This window comes from Neodiprion pinetum, chromosome 4, assembly GCF_021155775.2.
Source record: "Neodiprion pinetum isolate iyNeoPine1 chromosome 4, iyNeoPine1.2, whole genome shotgun sequence".
Classification (NCBI taxonomy): domain Eukaryota; kingdom Metazoa; phylum Arthropoda; class Insecta; order Hymenoptera; family Diprionidae; genus Neodiprion; species Neodiprion pinetum.
This window is the reverse complement of record NC_060235.2, coordinates 32,407,741-32,420,878: the sequence shown is the minus strand read 5'-3', so window position 1 is coordinate 32,420,878 and position 13,138 is coordinate 32,407,741. Positions and strand designations below refer to the sequence as shown.

At 45.8% G+C, this 13,138-nt stretch overlaps 1 protein-coding gene across 6 annotated transcripts in view; it reads left to right on the top strand.

Annotated features, from left to right (window-relative positions):
• The window catches only part of LOC124216791 (protein trachealess), a 179,049-nt gene that overhangs the window by 37,870 nt on the left and 128,041 nt on the right, over positions 1-13,138 (top strand). For 5 of the 6 annotated variants that reach the window (XM_046621751.2, XM_046621750.2, XM_046621749.2 and 2 more), the window contains 2 exons: positions 1,933-1,965; positions 11,134-11,181. In XM_046621751.2, coding sequence (XP_046477707.1) covers positions 1,933-1,965; positions 11,134-11,181 — 81 coding nt within the window. The remainder of the gene's footprint in view (positions 1-1,932; positions 1,966-11,133; positions 11,182-13,138) is intronic. The other variant, XM_069135255.1, reaches the window with a different exon arrangement.

Sequence of the window (13,138 nt, the reverse complement as noted above, 5' to 3'; positions counted from 1 at the left end):
CATCACTCGAGAACTCGCGAGTTATGAACTATTGGAAATTATCGGAAGAGTGGGTGACGCGTTCATCGCTTGTATCCCGAACGTAGGTTCGTAAAGTCGAGTGTAATCCCTTATTTAAGTGTTGAAGTTACACTCGGGGAAAAAATTAACGTTGATGAATAGGAATTATTATTAGGAATAGGAAAATGATATAGTATAAAAAATTAACGTACCCCCCCTCCCACTGTTTTTGACCAACAAAAGGTACAACTTCGAAAGGCTGTACCTTTGCATAAATTGCAAGTAAAAAGTTGATTCAAAAACGAATTTGAAGCTGAAAATTTTGGCTTCAAGCGCTATGTTCTATAATCAGTCTATATGAATTGTTTTTCGAGTGGTCCTATCGTTAAATCACTAACGTTAAATATGTAAAGTGAATCCGAGTTCACACGGTCATACGCGATCAAAGCAACTTTTTTTCAGATTTTCGCGATAGCCATTTTGTAGCAGAGAATTTTTCCTTGAAAATAGTTTTCTTTACAATAGTGTCAGCGATTTTTTCTAGCCAAGTTATCGAATATCAAAAGAAATGGTATCCGAAAAACTTTGATCCTTACAAAATAATTACACTGCATGTGTAGAAATTCAAACTCCAGCATATCTTGGTAATTCGTGAAGAAAGGTGAAAAATATCATTCAAAAGGCAAACGTACCGGAAGTATGACACACTGGTTTGTTTTTGAATACGATTGTGAGATTTGAGACTCTCTGCAGGAGCTGGAGGATTGTTATACGGATATGTATGGATACAGAGGTGTATAGAAGGCATGACGTGGCATTCCCTTTCGGGCCAGACTGTACGACGCGACGTCCCTTCGGTGAAGGCGGTTGTTATCCGAATATTCCGGCGTTAGCATAAGAATATCGCAGGTGCACCACCACACCGGTCTCGGTGGTTCTTGTCGTCCTGCTTCGCCTGAGGAATGCGCGCTCCTGCGCGAGTTTTTAATCTTTGCATCGGCGGACTTAGCACTTAAAAGCCAGATAACACATGGCGGGTATAAATCAGCGATGCGCGTCGCATGTTTTCCTGTTACGCTAACGCCCTGAAGGCTCGAGAGAGGGAGAAAGGCAGAGACAGAGAGAAAGAGAGAGAGAGAGAGAGACAGGGATAGCACCGCCAATCTCTTACACGCGGTGGCTGAACTGGTAACCGAGTCTTCTCAGTTTTTGGGTGAGACTTACTCGCGGAACATATTTGTGCCTATATTCAGAAAAAAAAAAAACAATCTTCGCACTCTTAAACGGTGCCAGATCAGGTTCGATGAGAAGAATCATTTCCGGAGGCAAAATTACCGAATTGAAGCTGCACTAGGTGCTGACGCGAATCAACTGCAGGATTCTCCGTTCGCATCTCGAGATTAGGCTCGACTCGCGTGAAATTTACGACGTTGATCTTATTCATATGGCTCGGCTTTCATATAAAAGCTTTTCCCTGTAAGCTCTGCGACACGGAAATTGCGCGCGAGGGTCAAAGCTAAAAAGCGTAGGGAGGGAGGGGGGGGGGGGGGGCGGAGGGGGCTCCTATACGGGGAACGAAAAGTCGAATTAGTGATTTAGTAAAAAGGCGGAGAAGTCAGACGTGCGCTGCCACACTCGACAATGACGCGAATGACGTCTGCCAAATACGCAGCTGCCCAACCGTGTCTCAACTGCGATTCGGTCCATAAAAATCGATCGGACACGGATCAGCTACTGCCGAGTGTGCAGGCGGTTGCGGATTCGTTGAGAGGTGTACAAAATTTCGCGAGGAAATAAACAGAATTTCTTATTTTACTTTCTACAGTGTTTTTAATCTTTTAGGCACTAGCTTGTACACATGCTAATATTTACGAAGCGAATGCATGTGTGCCGGAATTGCAACTAACTGATTTTATCTCGTTTTTGTTTCAGGTATCGCGACGATGCTCTCTGTTGGACGGACAGGTAAGAATCTTCACGCGCACTTTACTGTACAAATATTACCAATCATCTGTTGTCGAATTTTTGCAATTGCAAATTCGGTAAGGCTTCTTATTCGACGATAATTATGATTCCGAGCACTGTTATTCTTCACTCAAGCGAAATGTGTTTAGAAAAATTAGTAAGCACTCCTTTCGTGGGATTTGTTTCTCATATTTGGCTCCGTGAAATGATAATCAGTCATACTCGCCGCGACAAAATTCCCCGATCTCACTTCAGGAAATCACCGTTCACCATAATTCTGACTGCACCCGGTTACGATCTCAATTTTTCAATACGCTTTACTTTGTTACTGCAACTGTGGCAATGAATTTGAAATCACCGTCAGGTTACGCACGTGTTCAATATTCAATATATTCCTGCCTCACGCTTGGCGCCACATAAATTCCAAACAACGCTACTTGCCTTTATCGTATAAACGTGGGATATGGATTTTGATTTCCTTTCTAAATCCCGACGCAAATTAATTGTCCGCGAATGAGAAATGAGGATATATATATATATTATATACGTATAGGGCATTCCATGACACCTCGATAAATTTTTTTCAGATTCCAGAAAGTGTTTTATTTTCAAGCTTTAAAATTATTCTTCAAATACGTTGGTACGAAAAATACTGAAAAAAATTGCGATCGCATTTTGCGTCATATACTTTCATACGAAAAATTATAAAGACAATTTGAGACATCGACACAGAATCTTGATCGAGATACCGTAGAATGCCCGTGTATACTTATGATACTGACTATGCAGCAATGCAATCCATTTCGTGTATAATATTTCAAAAGGTTCGCGAAGGTCGGGAAGAACGGTTATTCTCCCAGGCCGGGAATAATTATTCGCGTCAAGATTGATTGATGCAGTGGCCAAGAACGCGCAGAGGCCCCTTACTCGTATGAGTTATATCTCCTCGCGTTCAACTTTCTTCTTTCCTTAGGTCTATGTGTACAATATTATGTATACAACGCGTTGTACATTTGAGGGCACTTATTCATAGACATGCATAAATTTATCGCCAAGTAAGTTCGCGCCTCGGCCTAACGATACGATACTTTTCATAAAAAGCTGCGAATTCTCTCGACAGCTCGCACTTGTCACTCAGTGCAGTTGATCTGCACGCCCGAGCTAATATCTGCAACTTGTTTTCGCCGGAACGGATTTGAAATTTGTTTTCATATAAACCGATTCGTTCGTTAATCAATCACTAAGAATTATTCGTAATCAAATCTTGAATCTATCAGCCGGCGTGCAGTCTATCGTTTTTGGTCTTTCAATTTGCCGATAGAGCGAGGGAAGGAGCGAGATGAGGCGGCGGGGGGCATAAAATTGCGAAGGAATACAGTTGAGATTGATGGAAGAAGATTGACGCTGCAATGCAATTCCATTGTTTAAAGCGGCGAATCGTCGACTCTGGGGCTGAGACCGAAGCAGGGGGCTTCTGCACTGCACAGGGACATAAATCAACGCGAGAGTGACCGGGCGGGTCCGGCTGACGAAGAATCGTAGGAACGGCCGGGATCCGCGTGCTTTCATCTCCGGCGAAAGCTCAGGCGGGACAGGCATCAGCTTTTGGCGTATGACGCAGGGTCGAAGTTGAGGCGAATCGTGGAAGAAAAATGGTCGTCGCGTAATATCTTTGCGAGTTCATTTTGCCGCGCGGTGGCTCGAAGTAAGACGAGATACGCCCAACTTCTCGTATAAAGTAGAGCAAAAGAAGGGTTTCCAATATGCTGGTTGAAATTTCTCTAAAATAAGAGTCGAGAACAGGCAGGGGATAATTAATGGCTGTGGATCCGGTCCTGCGGACTGCGGGGTACGAGAGTCGGGGGGTATTAAATTCGGCAATTAACTATAACTGATCGGACGCTAATTACAAACAACCGAACCTTGGTAATTAATAACGCGTGTGACGTTATCGAGCCAAGTCGGGGTCTTTGGCTCGGATCTGGTAAAGTTTGAATTCCAGAATCTGTTTAATTTTTTACGAATCTCGCGGAGATATAGTAGAGAATCGTCAGGTTTTTCGGTAACAGATTTTTTAGCCGAACAATCCTTCGATGGAAGAGCAGTTTCAAAAATACCGCGAACGTTCTTCGATATCTGATCGAATCACGCGGGTCTGATATCTGATACGAATTATATCGTCACGGTGAGTGTTGAAGACTATTAACTGCAGATCATAACCTCCTTATAGACGATTCGAGACTTGGTTCAGTGTTCCACTCACGGTAAAATGAGAAAATAAAAAAATTTTCAAAAACTGCGAAACTTGACTGCCTTGAACAGTGGATATGTAATAATCGCAAGTAAAAACGCGTCTCAGATCCCTCTTCGAAGATTTGAAACGACCATTGTTCGAGATTAACCGAAGTGTCTCGTGGCTGTCCATAAATTGAACAGCGTAAAATTCGAATCCTCGTGTACCCGGTGCAATTACGATCGAGTTCCCCGATCGTCGTGCAAATAAAATTGACTGTTACGATCTCTCGTCGATCGGAGGCAGCTGACATCTCTTAAAACTATCCGCCGATCGGTGAATCTCGGCTGCTCCGGGAGAGTCGCCCGCACTTTTCAGGTATCCTAGGTAACCCAGGTACAGGATAGTTAGTTTGGACGAACGAAGTGTCGGTGGCGAGGAGTCTCCCTCTGATGCTGCGCCAATAGTGAACGACTCCTGGAACATCGGAGAGGAGCTGTTTCAGTGGTAGTAGGTACTCGGTAGGTAGTATGGCGTATTTTTTGCGGGCATCAGATTTAACTGGATGTCGTTACTACAGCGGGCATTGTTGCCGATCCGTGAGTTGGTTCACCTCGACTTTCATCTCGTCCCTCGTTCGCTCGTTCGCTCGATCGCCAATGCTGTATTTATTGTATCGAAGAGAGACCGAAGCCGCTGCGCATTCCTACCGTATGCGCCGCCCGTAATGAGCGGCCTCCAGCTCCTCTGTCCGTCGTCCCGTCCGTCCGTCTCTCTGTCTGTTCGCCTGTCCCTCCGCAGCCTCGCCGTCCTCCGGCCGACCGATTCCTCCGACCGGTCGGCCGACCGATCGCCTCTCCTCTCCTCTCCACGCCTCGCCGTCAGCCCGGGACGCAAGCCACGCGGTCGGACGGATGCCTCGTGCCCTTGTTCGCGCCGACGAGCCGACTCCCGCGGTGACGATATTATAAAACAGCGATTCCGCACCGGGGGACACGACCCGCCGGTCCGTCATATCGGGGGACGGAGGAGGATTCTTAACTCGAACCTCTCGCGAGCTTCGATCATGGCGGATAGCCTCACGTCCGGAGGCTGTGCAATGACGGCGAAAGGAACAAATTGAACAAATAAGATACGAATCTGTTCGTGCGTCCAACTTTTCGGCAATGTGGATATAATTATTGCAATTTTTTTCTGTTTCAAGAATTCCACCAAACGTTTGTCCATGTTCATCCGTACGTGAAGATGAAAAATTAATATTGACAGTAGGATTTGCCGTGCGTACTCGGAGGAATATTGCGATTTAGGTATATATTTGAACAAGATGCCGTACATGTTGGGAAAATTTATTATTCATTCATGCATGAATAAAAGAATATTCAAATATATAAGCAAGGGAGATAAAAATTTTTGTTCACAAGTTTATATTGACGTGTAAGTCGAGTGAGTAGCTTCTTACATTCGCAATATACGTGATCGAGCTTTAACGCGTGTATCGTTATCCTTGGAGAGAAAAATTTCACAATTACTGCAGGGTGAAAAAATTATAGTTTAGGATGGTTCGCGTTGTTTCTAAACGGTACGAAAAAGTGGGCGTAAATGAATAAATGAAAAATGTGGACCAGGTGCACCTTGCGGGAGTTAAATATGTTCTGCAACAGGGGGGCACCACGTACGGTGTATAGTATGGGTATAAGTGTACGTATACGGTTTCGGAGTAGCGCGTGCCAGACAAAAAGCCAGTAGTATACATATACACCGAGTGTGGGTTCGGTAGACAGCGCGAGGTGAGGTCCCCGCCTCTGTCGGGGTTTGCTTATCGATTCAAATCGCGTGCAGCGCGTATGAATGAATGAATGAGCGAGCGAGCGAGCGAGCGAGCGAGTGGCGAGCGAAAGAGTAAGCGAGGAAACGAGCAGCGCGCGACCGACACGGGCCGGCGTTGAATGGGTGCCTGGGGCGACCACGAGCCTAGAACAGATGCCGGTGGAGCCGACCTGAACCTGCGGGAGGAACCGCAAGGACGAGGGAAAAATCGAGGAAAGGACTCCTCGGACCTTGGAAACGGCGGGGAAGGAGTCGAAAACTGATCGTAGAGGCGCCTAGGCGAGATGCCGTGTCTCGGAAGCGCGTTTGTTGCTCGAGGGATCGGATCGGATCGGGTTGCAACCCGGGGAGGGAGGAGGGTTGCTGCTGATTTATGGGGCGTTATGAGAAGTCATAAACAGCAGCGGTTCGCACCCGGAGCGCCGGGCGAAGACACACGCCTCGCGCTTATTGACACTGTGAGTGGGAGGGGGCAGGCACGGGGTATACAGACGTGTATAAGCGAGGAAGCGAGAGGAGGAAGCCTTGATAGCCTCACGCTCTCTTCCACTCCTTAATTCAGATCTCGTTCGCAAAATTTTTTACACAGACCCAGCCACGTCGTTATATCGAGTCTATAGCCAGCCTCGCGATTCCATCCCCAAAAAAGCCTCCAACTTTTACCCCGTAATAGCTCGTGCTGGAATTCCGGTATACCTAGTCGGTGAGATAAAGAAGGAGAAGAAAAAAAAGATGTGAAAAAGTATTATACGAGCTTCCACTTCTCTACGGATACTAATCAAACGAGGTATGTTTCTCTTATTCTTTTCATCCTCTTCGACATTGTAGACTGGTATTGCCACATTGTACAATTAAAGTTGTCATTATTGATGATGATGCTCGTTATCGTGACTATAGAGATAAAGAATTTTCTCCGATTTTTAGAAAGCTCACGTCACTTTGTTACCGATCACTGACGATCGAGCGCTTAATTTTTATTTTTTTTTTTTCTTGTACCGAGACTGTTTCTTGCTTGTACCTTTCGTTCGTATGACAAAAATTCAGGATGATTGACTTTTTCGTTCAGCGATAATGCCGCTTCGTATATTTTAATTGACAAATAACTTTTTGCCAATCTGATCTCTTTCCCTTTGCTTCGCTGCAGGGCCGTAGACCCTTATTGTGCCTGGCGACATCCGTATTGTAAGAGCTCATATTCAACTTTTTGAGAACCGGTGACCAGTAAAATGCTGTTTTCCGCAAATGGAAGCGGAATGAGGACGGGTCCGTTTTACTCAAGTAGCTTCATACCTCAAGTATACCATTGTATCATTCGATTTCATGCGAGGCACTTCTTACCCGGGGTGAAGAAAAAACAAAACCATCCTTCAAATTTTTCCCACCCCGAAGATATATTATAGTCAATGGATGCACCAAAAATACGTAGAGTAATTAGTTTTTTATCGGCAAACTTTTTCGAGTATCCTTCGTAGGTTACAAAGTCACTTAAAAAAAGTTTGAACGAATCAACGCGCAAATTGGTTCACAAACAATGTAATGATTGCGTTACCAAGTAGTTTTCTGAACAGCGACACATTATCGAGAATGGGGGTATTAATCGGATACCGAGTGAAAAGGATTCGTTCGGAGAATCCAGATGCGCTACGCCATTGTCAGAAACGGACAAGAAGCTCGGACGTTGAGATCGAAGAGCTAAAGATTGGAGTTGCATTGTCTCGTGGACTGCGACGGGGCAATTTATAAGTACTGGAACTTTTATTGCGGTTGGTGTGTAGCAACTGGGGGGGAATTGAAACGGAGTGGGAGCAAAGATACAAGCGGGGACATCCCCTGGTCAGCTTGTAATTAGTACGAATCGGCTATTAATCTAAGTGCTCGGTTGGTTGAGCAGCCGTTTTATTTTCAACATCTTCCTTATATAGGACCACGCCGCAAATCCTCGTCCCTCGATCCCGTCCGGCTGTACGGTTAAGTCAACAAGTTACCGCGACTGCGGGTGAGTGAATAGTCGCTTGCAAGGTGCAAGACAAAGAAAACAACTGGCTACGATTCCGCATAAACGACGCCTGCAGCCTCCGTCCGACACAAGACGCCGTCCTCAAGCGGACGATGTCGACGATTCTTCAGCTTTCCGATCCCAGCTTATGTCCTCAACATATTTTAGCTATAATCTCTCGCCGACGTCGGAAACTTGAGCGAATTCATTGAGTGCGTGAATTTTACCGTTAATACCGTTTTGCCGTTAATACTTGGAGTCGACAAATGGGGCTAAATAGTGTTCAAGATCGTTCGATTACGAACGAGATAAACCTGATTGTGAGTGGCTTGACGCTACTTCTTGGCTGATTCGGCGCGCGTTACGCAGCGGGGCTAAATGTGCGTCTAACGCACGGGTGAGAGGGTGCAAAACTCCTGGGTCGACTTGATTAAATCCGGTAATGTGTCTGCTCCGCGTCTTCTCCAATCGCTCTTCTCAACAATTTCCAAACGTTCCCGGAACTGAATGACGTCGGGTTAATTCGACTGCAGGTCTCCGATATCCTGCTCAGCAATCGCTTTGCGATCTTCGATTGAAAAGAGACAGGGATAAGGCTACTGCGTTGATTCGATTACAGTGACACTTTGCTTGTCACAGACAGATTTTTGGAGTCAGTTTCTCTTCAAATTAACGCACGCATCGTTCCTGCATTTTGCGAGACGAGGCAGAGCCGTTTGCCTCGAGGCGGATTGCTTGTGTACGCTATCTCTACAGCCTGCCGTGTAATAAGAAGCTTGCTCCTTAGAATGGCTTCGGTGTAGAGCGGCTCGAGTTTAGGTGGCGCACCGGACGAACGTCGAGCAGGACAGTGGTCAATCTAGTTCCCGGTTATGGGCTTACAAAATCTTGTGTAACTAGGGCTATGCCCAGTCTTTTATTTCGTCACGAAGACAGCTCGGCATTTCTTTTCCTTCCTTATTCTTCCTTTTTCTCTCGCGTTCACCTATTTTTTTTTACTTTTCTCATCCAACCGGGCATAAAGTAGTCGCTCCACTCCGAACTCTTAACAGTGCGGCAGGCCGCTCCTATGGATCTCAACTTTGCATAATGGGTGACCATTAAAGCAAAGACCCTAGAATTTTCACCGATGGTATATATAAGGCGCCTGTTTCAACCACCTCAGTGACGATGAGAACGCCAACTCTTCCCCTCGATCCGTACGTCTTACGTATAGTCTACCTGCGTCACGCGACGATTCTCACCCTCGAATTATCATGGTTGCAAATTTGATTACCAGGTCTGGGGATAGGGCAGAATATTGAATAGTTCCTGAAATTTGGACGGTAAAATATTATTTTGTTTCGCAACAAAAGATTCAGGCAGTCAAGGATCAAGGTGATCGTAGTATTACCAAACCGAGACATTTGGTTTACTTTTTCTGAATTCAGGTCATGTCACATAAGCTGTGTTGCATACGCTCGTTGCACTCTTTTATGCAGAAGTGAAATTTCTGTTCACTGCATCCATTAGCCAGTCACAATTATTAGCTGTATCGCACTGTTATACGAATGTGACGAAAATTTTTTTCCGCGTCATACCAAGCTGCTGCTTAAGAGGTCAGACTTACAAGCGTAATGTATCGCGGTGTCGAAGAGAGGCCATCCTCTGTTGAAACCGCACGATGTTCCACTGTTTGAATACCAGTTTTTAAATTTATTATAATATGTACGTTACTATCCGGTACTACAAGTTTCTTGAAACCAACAGCACTTCTCTAAAAGCGTTTCGTTAGTTAACGAATTTTCCTCGAGCAAAAAGTGTGGTATCATCGTTATACCGCCAGTCACATATCTGTGAATCATGCAACCTCGCCGCTTCATCATTTTACGCACAATATTGTTGAAAATAAAAAGAAAAAAAAGAAAAACGTCCCACTCACTTGCACGGACAGGCACAGCGGATTTATGTTCAAAACTGTTTATTCGTCCCCTCGGCTTCCGCATACACGATTCTTTGAAGTTATTCTGGATTCTCTTGCAAAATCTCATAAATAATAATAATAATAATAATAATAGGAATATCTCGGTTGATTTAAAGAAAAAACGTGCCAATACAGGGCGTGGCACCCGAACATACCGATTAGCCCGTATACGGCCTTAGACGAATCGCTAATGAATTCACTCGAACGAAGTTGCATCGTACCTTCGAGATTTGTTCAACAGCGGCCGATTTTTGCAGGAAAATTTTCAATCAGCCCTGAAATCTCCGTACAGCTCAATGAAAATTAGCAATAGATGATTCCCTCTGCAATCTTAATGACCGGGGTGGGGTTAATTGCTGATCTATCTGGGGTCGGCGACGAATTATCGTCCGGGACAGCGGTATATATACTTGCGTCTCTGCGGGGTAAACGTATAACGGGTATAAGCTTCACGCCCGTGTACGTCGGGGATGCACGAGTGTGCGTGTATAAGAGACGGTCGCGGAACGGCAGTCGAACAGATACACAACCTGTCGTAGAGATACGGAATTTTATTGGCGTCGCGGGGGTTCCTGCACCGCTAACCTCACCCAAATGAAGATAGACCATCTCCGTATAGTTTATTCCACGTGATGCTGCTGGTTCGGCCGGGAGCTTGCCGGGGCGCGCGCAACGAGGGCGGATATAGTGGGGAGGACATCGGCTCGGGGGTGGCGGAGCACGCGGCTCGCACGAGGCGCGACTGTCAAACGAACCGCGACACTTATGCAGCACCCTTCGCCTTCGCTGTTCCGCTGCACCGGCGTCGAGTCATCCGGACACCCGCGATTTCAAGTGGAGAAAAAACATATTATCGCAACGATGAACTTCCGATACCGGTGCGAGTAAAGAGGATCGGAATACACGCATTTCGTTGCTGATCGTGCCGAGACGTGCAGAAAGACCGATTTTAATTGGTGCGCGATTTCCGCAGGACATGCGTGGCACGGATAAGTAGACGTGAGCTGCTCCTGTCCTTTTCCGCAACATGGACGTGCAGGCTTGCGGCATTATGTGGCAACCCCAAGTTTACACCCCGTACAATGCTCACCCTGCGATCATGCAACTGCAGACTAACAATAACGAGTTCCATTCATGGTTTCATTCTAGGAAGCCGTCCATGGACGACGTCGGCAACCCAACTTCCGTCAACGTTCGGTGAGTACCTTAAGATTACGATATCTCTGCGGCGGGTGTAGAGTACAGTTTTCGAACAACTGCATAGACGAGTGATAAATGGCGTTGATTTAAACGATACGGTGAATCGCGGCGCGAAAGTAAAATTTTTAACGAGGCAAGTGAAAGGTCGGAGTATAATTATAACTTGGTAATTAAAATGCCTCGAGAATACCTCGTGCAACGCTCATCTTTTTGCTGTCTATTCCTTTTTTTCATTTTTGGCCCCCTTGTTCTGGAGCACCCAATAATTAAACAGCGTAATGCATTGCGGGTTACGTGACATCTGATAAGAGTATAGGTATTCCATTTTTTCTGTAATCATTTGAAACCCTCACCATTAGTTGTGCAATGCACAATCTGATACACACGCTCTTCTAAATCGAGCTCATCCAGCTTAGTCGCAAATATTTGTACTACGTTTCGCAGTTGAGAATGTTGACAAAACTTTATTATCCCGATTGTGACTCGTACAAGACAATTTGTTACTTCACGCTGATAACATTGGAATCGTTTGAACCATACTCCATACTACCGACCGAAATCAAGTGCTTTGGTTTATTTTTATTATCTCTTGTATGACGCTTGTCACTGTCTCCCAACACTCAACACTCTGGCTTTTTTGCAATTATCCACATCGCGGGGTGTTTGCGTGCGAAAGTGGGAATAGCGACGATTCAAATGAGTTGCACCAAATGCAATTTGATTTGCAGCGAGTTATTTTCCCCGGATGATCCTGCGGCATTTCGCGCCGTTTCACATCACGCAAGCTTCTGCGAAACTGATCGACGTACGTTGTAACAATTCGCGTGATTTATTGGTCTGGCTGATCAGCATTCGGTGCAGAGGGATTAATATCTGCCGCGGCGATCGAGCATAAAATTGTAGAGAAAAACGGACGAAAGGTACAATCCGATACACGCAGCCACTCCTCGGGCGGCTAAAAAGTCGCTGTTCCGAGGCTCCGGTGGTTCTTCCGCGTTTCAAACTCCCCGGGGTATCCTGTGAAAAGTTCTCGAAACACGTCCCCGGGGACGTCCGACGTTGCGCGCATCCACTCGACAAGAACCGTTCGGGGTGATGCGGATAACATACTTGAGCGAAAGGATCCCGCGTCCCTGGACTCCGATGTCCTGGACGCATCGCCGCGGCAGGCTATCTAAGTCGATCATTGTTTTCTGAGTCTGCGGCGATCGCCGAGAAAAGGCTGACCAACAAACGATCAATGGTGGCGATAGGGTCGTCGTCTGACTGGACCGGTTAGCGATGCTGATCTCTTATATCTGTCCCCCGCAAAACCCTCGTCATCCTACTTACATATACCTGCATCACCTACATGATCTCTCCTCGACTAAGCCCTTACACTGCCGGGGGAATCGCCTTCCGACGCAACCTCCGCCGACTCAAAAGTGTCGACAAATTGGCTCTTCGGGCGTAGCTGATTATGCTCTCGAACCATCGACGTGGTCCCTCTTCTTCTTCAGAGGAAGCAGCTCGCTCGGAGGTAGAGGAAGAAGGTCCAGTAGCTAAACCTTTAGGTAACGAATGTGGCTAGAGTTTTTATTCACTCGTCTAGTAGCGTCTTCTCGATCGGCGCAGAGGGATAAACGTTAGCTTCCTTTACTGCCGCATAGCATCGTGCAATATAAATTTAATCAGCTCGTTGGTTTCAGCGAAATCGGTCAAGTCCTCCAGCACTCACTGTTCAATCACATTATACTTCAATCTAATGTAGAAATATGGATTTAAATTTTAACCTACGATATTCTAAATTAAGGAGTTGCACATAGTTGTTGAATAAACTTTCAATGGATCGTTGAAAACGAGGGAACGTTGCTGGCAGATTCTTGTGCAATTTTTCTTCTCTCTCCTTATGCGTGGGCGCAACACAGAAATGACATTAACATGCTTTCAACTGTTTAAACAGGTACTTCGAATG